Below are 16,897 nucleotides of genomic sequence, written 5' to 3' on the forward strand. Positions count from 1 at the left end.
GTTCCAAGTTTTATTAAGATTTTTTTTTCTTATGTATTAATATATTTAATATTATGGGCTGACAAAAATTTAAAGTAAAAGTAAAATATTGAGGTAAGATTATTATACTTAATTCTCAAATTGGTAGTATCCAAAGAGAATGCTATAAAAAAGATTAAATCAATGGTGTCAAAGTTTGTATTTTCAAAATATGTAGTACCTACCTACCTTATACCTAATAAAAAAATTATTGGTTGAAAATTGTGTAAACAACTTAAATTCTATTTATTTACTCATACATTTCAGGTTTGCATTAGTTTAAAGAAATTTTAATAACTTTGATGATTATACTCTAAACCCTGATACATTAAATATTCAACGAATTACATTTTAGAGGATTTTTTTTTGAAATGGATGGAAATCAAATTATGGAAGAGTTATCTCAAGATATTGAGACAAAATATCCTCTACTTAATTATGAAAAACAAATTTTTACAGATATATTTGAAAACGATGCCCTCTTAATTATGGCCAAGTGAGATATTTACTGTGTATCGAACTGGAAATGCAAATACTACAAAAACAATTAAATTTAAAATAAGAAATATAGAATGAAAAATTTAAGTGTCTCCAAAGCAAATATTTCGGAGAAAGCAACCTGGAACTTTCAAGCGCAAATCCTACTTGTGTTGATGAATTTTCCATTCTATATGAAATATTCCCTTATTTAAATTTTTATTTAGAAATCAGCTTATATATTGCTTTAATATGAAAAAGATAATTTTATGAATGCAAATTTTATATTTGAATTCTTACATTACAAAATTTATTTCCTTTTTTTTTTGTTGCAGAGGACTAAGTTACAATAGCATTGTTTCCAATTTATTGTGGGTTTATAAGGATCCGGGAAATTTAGTATTAATAATAAATAGCAGCGACCATGAAGAAAAATTTTTCAGTGAGAAATTCAATTTATCAGTTTTACCAAATTTGGGGTCGGAGAGGTGAATAATGATATCTAAGAGTTTTGCGAGTGTACCTTAAAATAAAACTATGATATCCAGATATATGATGAGCATTAATTATTCTATTTTAGATCTTACATTATTAGATAAGATCGAAATGTCTGAAGAGGACATGGCAATAATGATAATCATGATTTTTATAAAGTAAATGAAATATTGATTATATTAATATTAAAATATATGCATGTAGTATATTAAAAAATTATTGTTTCAGTTAAATTTATTGTATTTAGTCACAAATGCAGTTTTCACTTAAGGAACATGTCACAATAACTTAACTGACTAGTTATTATTTTGTTATAATAGTTTTTTCATTATATTTTCAGGGAAAAAGCTTATTTAGAGGGTGGCATATATTTTGTGTCGACAAGAATACTAGTAGTTGATTTATTAAAAAAGCGAGTACCGGTAACCCACATAACGGGGATCATTGTGTTGAGAGCTCACACAGTACTGGAGTCATGTCAAGAGGCTTTTGTTCTCAGGTTATTTAGACAAAATAATAAGGTAAATATATACTAAATATAATTGAGATAAATTGATAAGATAATTTATTTGTAATATGTGTTATAGACAGGTTTCATAAAAGCATTTTCAAACTCACCTATATCATTCACGTTTGGTTATCATCAAGTGGAAAAAGTTATGAGAGCTGTTTTCGTCAAAGAATTATATTTATGGCCCAGGTAGTATAATAGTTATATAAATGTATGGATTACTTATAGCATACTATATTTGATGTGTTATTTTGTATCTATAGATTCCATGGTTTAGTCATTAAAAGTCTTAAAAGTAGGCAAGCTGAGGTGGAAGAGATACATGTTTCGTTGACGCCGAATATGTTACAAATACAAACATGTCTTCTGGACATCATGAATTATACAGTGAAACAACTTAAGAGCATTAACAGAAATCTGGACATGCAAGTTAGTTATAATAAGAAAAAAATTATTAATTCTAAAACATATAATGAGAAGAAAAAATATTTTTTACTCATGAAGTCATAACTTTGTTGTAAAGATAGGTTTTTAAGAATCATACGAAAGCATTTCCAGAAATGACTTGAGTCAACAGTAGATGAATATATATGGAGTTGTCTTATATTTGAGATATAATAAGAAATAGAATAAGAATTTCGGCTTATTTTCTTTTTTTTATAAATTATTAAAACTCTGATCAAATTAAAGAATTGTATAGTCATTTAATTATTTCATTTATATGTCAACATTTAGTAATAATATCACATTAATAAAATATAATGTAGGTACTATAATTACGTTTTTAATTATATATATATATATAATACTGGCAATTTAATTGTGTAGGAAATTACTACAGAAAATTGCATAACCAAAAAGTTCCATAAAATATTACAATCCCAACTCGACTGTGTGTGGCATCAGCTCAGCAACAGAACAAAGGAATACATACAGGATTTGAAAGTTTTAAGGACTTTGATAGTGTGAGTATCAATAAAACGCATATATGAAAGTTGAATCTTCACAAAATACAATTAAATCCACTATGCATTTTGTCTTGATTTGTGTTAAAACAGACTAGTGAGTTGGTATTGATTAAGGAATTTTTATTTTGTATGTATAAATGTTATAATCATTGATAATATCTACCACCAGTAATCTAATCCACGAGGATTCTGTATCCTTCTATTGGCTGGTCAGTAAGTATCGTACATCAGAGTATGCTCAGGTCAACTCGGGTTGGATTCTGTTGGACTCGGCTGAAAGGCTGTTCAAGGTAGCAAGAATTAGAGTCTTCAACGGCAATGGTAAGTATTTTATTTTTCATTGCTCTCCCTCTTTGGTTCTTGTCAGTTAACTTTAAAACATTGACTATTGAAATCCTACTTTTGTTAATGAAAATTTTACTTAATATATTATTTTTATTTCAAAGTTAAGTTTTTTACAGCTATTTTATAGAAATTCAATATCAAACAGTAATTATACAAGCCACTTAAGCTTGTTGTACCTTTGTTTTTTCTTTTAAAGAAAAGCTATTGTCTAAGTAGTTTTTATGGTTTAATGGAAAATCACTAAAATTAAAATGTGGCTGATACTGTAAAATTATTTTAAAATTGTATTGCCCTTTATCCAGTAGGTCTAAAGATATTTTTTTACTCTTATGAACAGAAGTAGATGTACCAAAAATATACGTTTGTTTTATTATGCTGATGATTTATATTTTATATAAAATTAAAAAAAAAAATCTTCCATTATATTTTCTTAAAGATCTATATACACTTGAGTTAAAAAACTATTTTTTTTTTAGAATTTGATCCTGAACACTGTCCTAAATGGAAGTGCTTGAATGATTTATTAAAAGTTGAAATACCAGAGGAAGTGAAAAAGAAGAATAACGGGTCGCTTAATAATACCAAAGTGCTTATACTGTGCGAGAACAATAAGACGTGTTTCCAACTGAACAACGTCTTGACTATGGGGGCCAATAGGTATCTATTCTATAATGCATTCCGAAGAGACATACAGATTACATCCGTGTCATCCAAATACAAAAATCTCACAGAAGAATTTCCAACAAAATCTGACAAAGATGGAGTTAAAGACAATAAAGATGATAGTAATATGGATGAAGAATTGGATGAAGTCAAATCAAATTATATGTTAACGTTGACACAAGCTATGGAATTGAATAAAAATACAACAGAAGACAGTATGTTTGAACCCATTTCACAGGTGCTATGCCAATATATATATATAATATTTGTATTATTTTTATAACCAATTAATGAGTTAAATACTTAAATAAAAATTTTAATACAAAGCAACTGGAAAAGAATATAATATAATAAGTCGCTGTATGGAATTCTGTATCAATGACTTTATTCTACATTTTGTATTCGAATTATAATTAACATGATCTCATCGATAGAATATTCTAACAAATGCCACAGCAGATAAATTTATATATTTATATTACAGTTGGCTAACTTAGATCTCACTCAATTGGAAAATGAAAAACCTTTGATATGTATACAAACGTTCAAGCAGAATGGAAACCATTTCTCGTTAGAGCAGACGTTAGAGGCGTTGAGGCCGGAATACATCATACTGTATCAGAGCGACGTGTCGGCCGTGCGACAGATAGAACTGTATGAATGCAAGAAAAAACCCGAGGAGCCGAAGTCTAAAATCTATTTCCTCATACACGACAAAACCGTGGAGGAACAGTCGTATCTGACGTCACTGAGGAGGGAGAAGCAGGCGTTTGAAATGCTCATTCAAGCTAAGAGTGTGAGTATTCATAAAAATGTTATCCTAACAACATCCATAGCTAAAAAAATATGTTTCAGAATATTTAATCTCTATATTTTTTTTTATTAATTTATTATTTAGAATAATTTTAATTTCAGGTGATGGTGGTACCTTCGTATCAGGACGGGAGAACTGATGAGTATTTTAATTTAAATGTCGAAGAAAACGAATCGGCCGTAAACACGAGGAAAGCAGGTGCAAACTGTTATACTAAAATAATAAGTAATATCATTACTTAAGCTATCTCAAGGTCCGGGTGACAGTGTTAAAGCGTCTATATTATGGGATACAATTTTTTTCAGTAAATCATAGTCTGAGAACTTTGCTGATTGAAGAATTAGTTCCGATCTTCTCAGCCTACATAGCCAGGTCGCATCACTTATTTTCATTACACGAACAACACTGGTCAAGTAAAATTGTTATTTACTTGTTCTTAACCGGGATTAATATAACGTTAAAGTCGCATGTTAGCGAGCCGGTTTATATTTTCTGAGCGTAATTTACTCCTCAACGTCATAGAAACATCAAGCCATGGTATGCCGAGTACACTTGATATCACAAAAAATGTGAACCTATACGCAAAGCATCTGGTTATAGTCGTTCATAGAAATACTTAAGAGCTTAAAGGCCTGAAAATGTTTTGCTACAGGTCCAAACAATACTATGTTTAATTCTCATCTATCTCCAGCTGTACGAATTCTAGTTAGTTCTAACCTTCCTATAACAGCTGGTCAAATAATTCTAACTGTCACCCACCTCCAGGCGGTCAAGTGTCGTCAGTGGCGCCGCGTGTTATAGTGGACATGCGTGAGTTCCGTTCCGACCTGCCAGCGCTTCTTCACCGCCGTGGGATCAACATAGATCCCGTCACCATCGCGGTGTGTGAACTAGTCCTTAGTTTCCATAATATATGAAGCAGTTAGATACATAGTGGCTACTAGATTAATTTTAATTGCCCGTATCCGACTGGTTTATTATTTTTTAATACTTATTTGATTTTCTCTTTCAATTATTTTAATGTATCTATCGTACATAGCGCCTTTACTTTATATAAGTGACATTAAACGCTGTAAGTGTGTCACTGGCTTAATTGGAAATTTAATTTATTTTCCAAATTTAAAGTTAGTCATGTTTTCAGATAGGTGACTATATTCTGACGCCGGATATATGCGTAGAGAGGAAGTCAATCTCGGATTTGATTGGATCGCTCAACTCCGGTCGTTTGTACACACAATGTACACAGATGTGTCGGAACTACTCCAGACCCATACTACTTATTGAGTTTGATCAGAATAAACCGTTCAATTTACAGGTTAGCTTTTATAATTCTTTTAAATTTTTTTGAAAATTATTATTTAAAATTTTGACATATTTAGTGTAAGTGCAGCTTAATTCTATTATAGAAAGAACAAGCAGAAATATTGTCCAAAATGAATTATAGATAATATATATTGATAAATTAAAAATTTTGCTAAATTCCAGGGTAACTTTGTTGTATCTACGGATATATCGGGTGCTGACATACAGCAAAAATTACAGCTACTTACAATACATTTCCCGCGTCTAAAGCTAGTGTGGTCGCCGAGCCCTTATGCTACAGCTGAACTATTCTATGAACTCAAAGTAGGCTATCTTAAAAAAATAACATATTAAATTGTTATTTAACACGTTAAAGGTCAAATTCGTTTGTTTATAGGAAGGTAGGAAGAACCCTAACGTAGACGAAGTTGTAGCGCTCAGTGGTGAAAACACAGCTGATGATATGAACTACGAGAGATATAATATCGTTGTTCACGATTTCGTCCAGAAACTCCCAGGAGTCACGTCCAAGAATATATCCAGGATCATGAACAGGGGTATTTCGTTGGACCATCTAATTACCCTGACACAGGTATGGAAATTGTATTTATATATATATATATATATATACATACAAACTTAAACCTATCTCCATATAAATTGATATAACCCATTTTCTATTAAATAATAAAAAACTGAATATATTTTTTAATTTCAGGATCAATTACAGGAAATAGTAGAAAATAAGAACGAAGCTGAAATAATATATTCAGTATTACATGTAAAAGCAAAGCCAGTCGACTCGGACAAAACAAAGCCTTTTGGTAAAAGGAAGTTGGGGGGGAAATTTAAAAGCAATAAATGAAATCTTTTTATTATTTACATTTAACATTTATATTGTAGGGATTAAAAATAAGCAAAAATCTCATAATTAAATAAATTTGTTACAAATTGTTTAATTTAATTTTCTACCCGACACCCAAGTTTGCAACTCCAGGGAACTTTCTAACTTATCTAAGAAAAATTAAAATTATCGAAATTTAAAAGGATTATATTTCGAAAAAAAAATAAAAGGATTAATTTTATTTAAATTTTTTATTGAATAAATTGGGGGAATAATATGGATTATATAGGCATTTCACTTTCTCTCCGTTTCACTCTCGGGTAATCTGTATAATATGACGCAGCTTTCGTTCGTTAATTTTTATAGAGGCAATTTATTTCCAGAGACCTAGAACAGTTATATGTTGACTGCCATAGATTATATTAGTTTTATTAACACCTCTTTGGTAGCTTACAGGTTACAACCAAGTCTCATAGAATGATATGAAAGTGTAATTATATTACATAATTCTATATACAAGTGTTAAATTTTCAAACTAATTATAAATCACAGGGCCTTTAGGAAGCAAAGAATTATGATCAAGGCAACAACACAGACGGCTACAAGGGTGACATAACGTCACTCACGATATTGGTGACTCTTGTCTGTGAGGGGAACGTATATAACACTCATGAGCTTCTTTACTGTAGTAGAGCCATCAAGTGCTTTGTCCACCTGGAAATATATACCTCAAAATGGCTAAAATAATTAATTATTACAACATATTAATATAAGTATGTATATATTAATAATGTAAGCAATCTGAAGCTCATGCATAATGTAAAAAATAAAGCAAGTTTCAAGCAAATGTTAATTATACCTGAGTGAGATATTGATCTCCGCCTTCCGGTCCCACTGGAACTACGAGACGACCCCCTGGTTTCAATTGCTCAACAAGCTGACGACATATACATAAAAATAACTTAGATATGAACTCACTAGATTGAGGTCTATAACAATCTCTTCTTTCAAACATGATTCTTTAACTTACTGCCTGTGGTAAAGTAGGTGCAGCAGCCCCAACATGAATGGCATTATAAGGAGCCTCTGAAGGGTAACCCAATCGTCCATCACCAACTTTAAAAATATTATAGGCAAATTCATTATATATTTACAAAAATCATAAAATATTTTCAGAATTCCATTAAAAACAAGTGATAAATATCTTTTTCAAAATCTTTAGAGAGGACACAATTGTATCAATACCTGCATATGGTTTAATTATTATAGTATAAGCATACCAATAAGCCTAATTCTCTCAGAAGAAAGAAGTTTTGGGTTGTCATGGTTAATATTTTTAGTTGCGAGAGTGACCAATTCTGGTATATGTTCAATGCCTATTACTCGGCCGCTTTCTCCAACCATGTGTGCCATGCATGCTGTTAAGTATCCAGATCCTGATCCCACATCCAATGCTTTCTCTCCAGGTACTAATTGGTTCTTTAACCTTTCTAGTGCATGTGCGTGCTAAAAAGTATAGAAAGAAATAATTTTTTTCTTAAACAATGAAATTTTTTTACACATTTGGAACTTATACTACCATATGTGGAGCACTTATTGTAGCAGCAAATCCAATAGATTGTGGTGAGTCATGGTATGGTGCATAAGGACAATAGTTTTTTCTATCAACAGCAGACATTGCATTAGCAACACTATCCGATTTTATTATTCCATTCGCTAGAAAAGGTAAACTATATAAGTATATCAAGTTTAAGAAATGTGTTACGAAGAAAATCTTGCTTTTTGGAAATAATGTTTTTTGGTATAACATAAATAAATGTTAGTAAACCCAGAAATTATTTTACTTACATTTAAGATTGCGCACCATATCCAAATTATTAATTCCATGACTTCTCCAAGCCATATTTAGCAAAATCAATATAAATAGAGGAGTTGACAGCTTGCTTGAAATCTCAATTTTTAAAGATTGTTTTTTATTTGGCCTAAAAGCGAAAATATATTTTTTGGCTTTTGCTGACATTTGCTTGACAGATTGAATAACGCACAATTCACAAATGAAACTGACTTCCAGTAAAATGGATAGATATATCTTGAAGTATTTTTAGAAACTGCATATTGCAGTTTTCAATCTGTGGCCATTAAATATTCTTTTGGAAATTTATAATAATGTTTTAATTCCCATATCTCAAGTTGTAAAAAGAGAAAGCAGGAATTATCGCAATTACTATTTTCAGTTATTTAATGATAAATTCTGTGAAAAATTACTGAAAAAATCTCATTTTATTTGTCGACATTAAATTAGTAGCAATTTTAATTTTCAAAACAAAACTGAAATGCGATGTCACGATGTATATATATTGTTTAGATGGTGGTAGATTAAAGTATGAAGGGGGTAATAAGTTTAAGCGTTAAGGAACCTACAGCATATTCACTGTCCGCCTGACAGTTAAACATAACATTTAATAATATTGTTATTTTGTTTAACGTCCTTATACTATCCTAATTTTGATAATTCATCATGGTTTGTGAAGGCCCTGATCCTCCCGACAATTCGTCCCAAGACATAATACCTCCGTCACGTCATGACCTTATAACAAATGGTCACGAAGATAGTGATGATGAACAGAATGAACACTTCGGTTACGAACCTTTACCTCAGGGGCCCGAAGCCGTTCTTTCAGATCACGACTCCGACAATGAGAATGATGTATGTTTGCCTTACTCTCAAAGAATTCATTTGTAATTTAATGTTACTTTAAAGTAAGTGAAGCGATTTTTTACAGACAGTAGAAGTGCAAGCACCAGTCAATAATATACCCCAAATAGAACCAATGGAGTCTGCTTTAACTAGGGAAGTGTGGAGTATGCCTCGGCCCAATGATACAATTCAAATGGATAGCGAAAGAGTACAACAGGTATCATTATTACTTTATTGACATTTAAGCTTATAATTTTAAATATTTCTTTCTAGAATTCGCTCTTAGAAATTTAAATGCAGAAATAAAAAGATCTGGGAAAGTTTGAGCCCATATGATAAATGAAGCAATTATTTCACAGCTTTATAATTGAAGTATGATTTGTTGTGAAAGTTTGTTTTAACAAAGAAAATGATATTATTATTAAATTATTCGAAGGTTATGTCCATAATGGCCAACTTTGCATTGCCACAAGCTTCCATACCTGAGTGGGCACAAAGTGTGTCAGAAGATCAATGGAGACAGACCCTGAATGATAGATTAGAAAAGTTACAAGGAAATCCATAAAATCCTTCTGTTCTATAGGCATTACATGTAAGAAGGTTTTATTAATAATAACAAATATATATGTTTTATTGTGTATTAGAAATAAAAATAATTCATCATCATTGCTGATTTTGTTTTCAAAAGGGGCCCTAGATGTGATGGTTCATAGACATGTTTATACTGGAGACTAAGTAGTTTTTACATTTTGAGAGTATTCTATTCTATCTTGAGTTATTAACAAATTAGAGTATTTAAGCAGTGAATTAGGTGTGGCAAAGATAAAATGTTAAATATGCAGAGTCCATAGCAAATGCTACCCTTGCTATCTGGTTAAGTCATAAAGTACTAAGTACATGAAGAGTCCATAATAGCACTCAAATTCTATATAATACAAATCTGGCTATAGGGAATGAGTGCATTTCCTATAGTTAGATTTAAAGTAATGTTTAATTTCTCTCTTTAAAATCATTATTCTGCTTTTGAATAAAATTTTATGAATGAAAAACTGTATTTATTTATTATGATGTTACACTTGTGTTAGGTGAGTTAGTTGAGGAATAAATGCAGTGTATGTAAATAAATTAAAACATTAACATGTTTGTTTTATTTTATCTTTATTTTTAAAGGATAAAAAATTTAATACATGAATCAGTGACTAATTAGTAATCATTAACTAATTTATATAAAAAAATCAAATAAACTATGTATAGACTATACTTATTCATATTTAAATATATTTTGTATCTGTATATGCAAAACTGGTTTGTTCTTACTCTACAGGTTCTTTAAATATCTATTTGTATTTCTTCATATTCCTAAACCCTTTATAAACTAAGGATTTTTTTTTTGTAAAAAAAAAAAAATAGGTGAGAAATAAATGCCAATGATTTTTAAAAATATTAAGAAAACGTTATTAAAAAAAAAAAAACCATAAATAATTTAAAAAATCCAGCAGCCATTCTTCTTAACTAAGTAATTAATTAGATCTTTTTATGTAATATCTCGGTCCTTTATTGTATATTTTAATCTTGTTTTATAATGTCATGTATTTTAATAATCTAGCTATTGGATTAATTTAAAACTTATTGTAAAAACAATTAGAATTATATAAATTTTAAATTATTGTTCGATCATGTAGTAGGGTCATAGACAACAGCACTGAAGGTGACTAGTTTAGTTTTCTCATTTCTTATGAACATGTAGAATGGCGTATTTGCATAAAACGTCTCAGCCGTCCTTGCCAAAATACCACTTGTCGCAGCGACCGCTTCCGTCCCATATTCTGCAAAAACAAATTTCATGGAATTGTTTTATTTTTAAAGGATCCTAAAACTTCAACTCTAATTTTGACATAATTTTACCAGAATATGAAAAAAATACCAGAAGAAAGAGAGAAAAAAATAAATGGCAGTTAATTTATAACATGAGCAAACATTACTTAGTGATATTAGTATGACTTAATCACTTGTGTTTAGTAAAATGAAAAAAAGTCGCGCTAAACCTTTAAAAAAAACGTTGACCTCTTAGAAATCAAGGTCAACTACATATTATGAAAGTGTCTATAACTTTTAGTTCTAATAACTCAATCCACAAACCATCTATAGTTATTCGGACATCGTGTAATATGGAGTCGACATAAACGCCGGGATTCGGGAGTGCATCAATTACGCTTTTTAAATCTTTAATTCCTGACAGCCGGTCGCCATCATTAATTCTTGTCAATAATTCCTCTTCCGTTTTGTTTACAGCCTTTGCACCGTCTATCATAAGAGCGAAATTCGCTTGGTTCGGAATGAAAATGGACTGAATGCCTAATTGTTTTAAAGGTCCTTCCAAATTTGCGTGAACCTTGAGGTCCATTTTGGGAAATCTTATTATGGCCTTTCGGTTGCACATTTCGTCGATCATTTTATTTATTCTTGTGTAATTAAGGCTGTTTAATATTTCATTTATACTCTGTTTATCAGGTCGTCTAGGTTTTAGAACATACATGGTTGTGATACTATCGTTATAAGGAAGGGCTACCATGTGAACACCTGAAAAAAAAAAGGATTTGATTTTGTGCAATATATGTATGGTATAAAGTGTTTAAAATATTATATTATTAAATTTATAATATAAAAATATTATACATTTCAGTTCCTGAACGATTTGTTCTATAACAAAACCGATAATACAACTATTCGATATGTTGACATGAAATTAAAATTGTTTTAATCTATTCAATTACCTACGACTAGAATTTAATTTCTTTTAAATTATTTCCAGAACTATATCAGTGTGAAAATTTTATATAAATTTCTTTAAGAATCAATAATAAATAGATATTAATCGTCCCATAAAATTTAAAAAGCAGTTCTATAACGGTTACCATCTTCAATGGAGTAGACGTGTTTGAAGTTTCCTAAGTTCAACATCATGTCAACTTCAACGTCATTCTTGGGTGTCGTAAAATTCATTCTGAAATATTTATAAATCACTAAGTACTTTTAAGGCTAACCAAGTTTACAATATCCATTAGCGGTTAAACACTAAAGGTGTGGTTTGTAAATTGTTTTATGGTAGAATATTTCAAGCAATAAAAAAATACAATTGTCAAGTATTCATTGTTTGTTTCTTTTATTTTAAAGCTGCTTAGAATTGAAGTTAGGCTAGCTGTGTTGACTCAAATGGAATTACCAATTATCTACACCATTGAAACTTACTTTAACGTGTACTCAGGCACGAACGGGGTTTCCCACTGGCCGATAAAATATAAGGCGCTAAGTAACACCGCCCTTGTGTCGGCTGGTAGTGATTCTTTAAGGAAATCCGGAATTTTTCCTTTAGTCATATTACTAACCCATCTGAAAACATATTATATTACAAAAATACCGATAAAAATAAGCTTCAGGTTGGGCCCAAATATAGTATTGTTCTAGATTTGAACAAAAATGATATGCAAATTATATGTATTCAGGGCATTTTATTGTCATAACACAACAAAAAAAAAAACTGAGCCGTTCGCTTTGAATACATAACGGTATTAAATGGACCATGGATGATGCGGCGTCAGTTCACAAAAAGCTCACGACAGTGTATAATCAGTATGAATTGACTTACTCATTGATTAATGCCTTAACTGTACTTCTGTCAGCAAAGTCGACACCAATGGCGTCCCCACGGTAAACCCTGGCCAGGTAACTCCGATATGCCTCTCTGAGATTTGACTTGCCTTCGATGAAAAGAGCGTCCGAGAATATAGTTTTACTAGCTGTCTCATTGTTATTTAAATCATTCAACAGTTCCCCAAACATCTCGTGATTCTGACGATTGATGCTTACATCTATAAAGGAAGTATTAATAAAAATATTCATATCAATTTCATTGATTTTTTTTTTGTTATAAAAATAATCTCTCTATTTATTGAATGACCAAGTAAACGTAAAAATTAATACATATTTTTTTATTTTTATGAAGAAAAAGATATGCCTAATATAACATGAATGTCGCCTTACGTATTAAATTATTTATAACAATTTAAACGTAAAGGAAAACTACATCGTGTCAATCCAAGGCGAGCTTATCTTAAAGCATTTTTCCTTTAATAGTTTTGCGTGTTCGATCATGAGAATTTTGAATCGCATCCGAGATTTTATTAGAAAAATTATAACAATAGATGGAATTTTTGACGTTATTTTTTAATTACTCATAAAAAAATATATATATATATACTTATTATTAATGATTTTTAATGGATTAATTTTCTAACTGTATACGATTATCTAGCATCAAGACTGATTAGAATAAAAAATTTATATCACGTTGTTTTAATTTTTTTACACATCATAAAGTTAGCCTTCCATCTTGCCCTCCCTTCCCCTAAAATGATATTTATTAGAACATACCTAATTCACATATGATTATTACTTTATTGAGGTACGAACTGTTATTGTGTTACCTTGAGAGAATCCGAGTGCCTCGGCCAGCTCATCATATGACCTCCCCACGCTGCCCAGTAGACTCATGGCTAGCAAACCTGATAAAATTTGGCGCATACTTATTTAATTAACACAGTTTAGTTATAAATAGTAGGTGAATTTATATATAAGTGACAGAAAAATGTTTAAAAGCGTTTAATTTAGTAGTTTAACTTAGTACGTAACTCTTTCGTCTGTTTGGTAAAAAATAAAAATTTACGTGTCTGTTAATTGATTTGAAATGTGATGATTAATTTAAATTAAGGATTTATATCCCATAAAAATGATTTAATTTTAATTATTCTTGTGTAACGTATCCCCTTATTGGTTTGTGTGTTTGCATGCCAATGAAGGCAATGTAACATTTGTATTATGTATGCAGTAAATTGTACAATGCTACCAATATTAACATCAACAATCTCAAATTCACTACGCACTTAACAGTCTAAATTAATAGTACCACATCAAGTAACTCACCGGCAATACCTGTTGGGGACAAGGCGATGTTTTTATCATAATTGTCATTTATCATCTTGGTCATTATTTTGTAACCAAAATCATTAACAGCGTCGGCCAGAGCATTCTTTTTCAATTCATCAGAGTTGAATGATATCCTTCGAGGGAGTTAAACAAGCAACAGTTATTTATAAATCTTATATAAAACTAATATTTTCGGATTACTACGCGTTTTTTTTAATTATATATATATATATACATATTATACCATGATCACAGTTGCTGAAAAGTAACCGAAATATCGAGAGTATGTAGTTCAAAATGATAAAGAAAAACAAGTAGTACCTAACCTGAAAGTATAAGTATTATTCAAAAGAAAACTATTCGCGAAAAACCTTAGATCTCATTATTTATATATCTTTCTTAAAGCAAAAATAATCTTTTATTTAGTTAGGTATCACATTCTTCATAATTATAATGCAAAATATTAGTTTTGGTTTTTCCATATAAAATCTAAGTACCTGCTTTCATCTTCGCTTTTTACTATTCCTATAATAAAAAGCCCAAAAAAACAGACGACGCTTGAAAGTTTGAGGGACATATCCTGAAACGAAAAGAAGTATAGCAAGTACTTAAGTATAACAATGTTTTTTATCTAACAAAAAGATTTCCTCCTTAAAATTTATTCAAATAAATCATAATTACATTTTATTGTTTACTTAATTAATGTTCTGAGAATAAACATCCAAAATTCCAAACTACAGCTTTATGTTTTTCACTTTTATTTTGTGGGAATATTAACATTACGATAACATTTTATATAAACACATTTGTCAAAATCCTTATCCGTGTTCACAAATTGATCTATTGCGAATTGATTGTCATAATATTTAATATTTTAATTTGACGGAGAAATTGTTGGATTTGGAAGTTTCCATAAATTGTAAAATTGAGACTTGTTTTCATGAATTATGTGATATTTCGAATAAAACCTCGGTACCTCGGTATAAAATAAGGTATTGCAAAATATATTTGATATATAAAATAGATGAGTAACAAGTAACAACTAACAATGTATTGTTATATTGTACGAATAATGATCAGAATCCGCTTGGTTTCGTAATCATATTTAGTTTAAAATGTTTATAATGTCATTATTTATAGTTCACAGTTTCGTATAACGTAGGTCGTAAAAGAAAATAATATTATTACAGATTACTTAAAACAAAGGAATGTTCTTCTTCGGTCTATGAAACTGAAATTTTAACAAAACTTTTTTTATTTACATTGAACTAAGTCCCACATGAATGGCCGATTAATGCTTAGGAATACATTAAAACAAGACATTTATAAAATAATTTTCGAAATTAAGTATTTTAAAATCTTTATGTCGTTGACATAAAGATTAGGTTCTTAGAATCAAAAACATGGTATTTGTAACTTATATTTCAGTTTTAATCTTATTATCAACAAATATTGTAATCGCAAACAAAACAATTATTATAAGGAATTAAGGCAACAATTATTTCATTGGTATCGCGTTACAACACATTCATTACTTTTACAATCTTTGTCTTTATCATTTTAACCCAGTACCCACCAGAGGTCTAGGTCAGAACACGGAAATGATTTGATTCCTTATTTATTTGTGGATATAATTAAAAATAATTTTGTTGTATTTCGTTTTATTTATTAAACATACGTTTTAATTGAAATATAGGTATTGTTTCATTTGGTGGAAAAAATGTAATGATCCCTTGTAACTTATAAATGAATCTGGAATTAAATTGCATGTGAAAAAAAATCCTAAGCGTATTCCTATAAATAAATGATATAAAATAATTTTTAAAAGACACGTACGTATCAAGAATTATCGTAATTATATCAACAACATTGAACTATAATTGTATCCATTTCCATAATATACTAATAAAATCGTTTCCGTATTGTTTTAACATACTGTCCTAGCCCGTTAACATCAGGTTAATAAAATTATATATTATATTAAAAACGCTTAATTTTACAAAAAAAAATGTAACCGAATCTAACATACTTTGAATAATTTTGTTATGTCCGGATTACACTTTTTATTTACTGGCAACAAACAAGTGAAAAAAAACAAAATTTATTCCGGTTCGGTCAAAACCAAAACAAAATAAAACACCAGTAGTATGCAATTGAGTAGTTAGGTGCTAGATGCACAGGAAAGTGTTTTAATACATTTAATATAATAATTATAAAGTTACTATAAACTTACTTTGTTATGATGACAATTTCATAAATTGTGTTATTATCACAATTATATAATTAATTTGCGAACTGTCAAGAAAATTTTGCAAAAAGCAAGAGCATTTATTCAAGCTAGCGACACGACCGCCACCGACAAAGTCTAAAACACTACTACCGACTACTGACTCGTACTAACTACTACGGTAATCGGTACACAAATTCTTGAATCTTGAAAAGTTGAGTAAACTAACCTTGGTTGGGATGCATGTGTATTTTATTTGTCTACGACCTACGTTTACACTGACCGACGCGTGGTCGGACGACGCTACAAAATTAAAATCACCGAGTAAACCGGCTGCAGGACATTATAATTGAACAACTTAAGTTAAAAGAGTTTCGTTAAGAAATTAATGATGACAAAGAAGGTATCAATTTTATAAATTTTCATTAAAAACTTCAACATACTAATCTGAATACCTATTAATTAAAATATTTTAAGTGGTTTAAGTAACAATACAGGTACGTATTTTATTTATATATACATCTATTGATTTATGAAACAAACATTTCCATC

At 29.9% G+C, this 16,897-nt stretch overlaps 4 protein-coding genes across 4 annotated transcripts; 2 read left to right on the top strand and 2 right to left on the bottom strand.

Annotated features, from left to right (window-relative positions):
• The first annotated feature begins 343 nt into the window (after positions 1–343).
• Positions 344–6,546, top strand: LOC116768284 (DNA repair endonuclease XPF). The gene is made up of 15 exons (XM_032658962.2): positions 344–514; positions 831–983; positions 1,331–1,511; positions 1,578–1,690; positions 1,765–1,930; positions 2,330–2,466; positions 2,639–2,790; positions 3,291–3,715; positions 3,962–4,273; positions 4,393–4,489; positions 5,057–5,172; positions 5,433–5,606; positions 5,777–5,917; positions 5,991–6,185; positions 6,312–6,546. Exons 1-15 carry the CDS (start codon positions 390–392, stop codon positions 6,456–6,458), a joined length of 2,634 nt encoding a protein of 877 aa, XP_032514853.2. The 5' UTR covers positions 344–389; the 3' UTR covers positions 6,459–6,546.
• Positions 6,547–6,673: 127 nt separating this feature from the next.
• LOC133319440 (protein-L-isoaspartate(D-aspartate) O-methyltransferase) lies at positions 6,674–8,501 on the bottom strand. Its single transcript, XM_061523877.1, has 7 exons — positions 8,286–8,501; positions 8,017–8,153; positions 7,718–7,943; positions 7,468–7,553; positions 7,297–7,374; positions 7,064–7,151; positions 6,674–6,824 (listed from the first exon to the last, which is right to left on the bottom strand). The coding sequence occupies exons 1-7, from the start codon at positions 8,455–8,457 to the stop codon at positions 6,811–6,813; spliced, it is 801 nt and encodes a 266-aa protein (XP_061379861.1). The 5' UTR covers positions 8,458–8,501; the 3' UTR covers positions 6,674–6,810.
• Positions 8,502–8,670: 169 nt separating this feature from the next.
• Positions 8,671–9,801, top strand: LOC116768285 (male-enhanced antigen 1). The gene is made up of 3 exons (XM_032658963.2): positions 8,671–9,144; positions 9,221–9,352; positions 9,572–9,801. The coding sequence occupies exons 1-3, from the start codon at positions 8,956–8,958 to the stop codon at positions 9,698–9,700; spliced, it is 450 nt and encodes a 149-aa protein (XP_032514854.1). The 5' UTR covers positions 8,671–8,955; the 3' UTR covers positions 9,701–9,801.
• A 475-nt stretch (positions 9,802–10,276) lies between these two features.
• On the bottom strand, positions 10,277–16,515 carry LOC116768489 (plasminogen activator inhibitor 1-like). Its single transcript, XM_032659223.2, has 9 exons — positions 16,352–16,515; positions 14,616–14,698; positions 14,116–14,252; positions 13,620–13,697; positions 12,782–13,004; positions 12,385–12,525; positions 12,051–12,139; positions 11,275–11,715; positions 10,277–10,961 (listed from the first exon to the last, which is right to left on the bottom strand). Exons 2-9 carry the CDS (start codon positions 14,693–14,695, stop codon positions 10,810–10,812), a joined length of 1,341 nt encoding a protein of 446 aa, XP_032515114.2. The 5' UTR covers positions 14,696–14,698; positions 16,352–16,515; the 3' UTR covers positions 10,277–10,809.
• Between the last annotated feature and the right edge of the window lie 382 nt (positions 16,516–16,897).

Source organism: Danaus plexippus, chromosome 4 (assembly GCF_018135715.1).
Source record: "Danaus plexippus chromosome 4, MEX_DaPlex, whole genome shotgun sequence".
Taxonomy (NCBI): Eukaryota; Metazoa; Arthropoda; class Insecta; order Lepidoptera; family Nymphalidae; genus Danaus; species Danaus plexippus.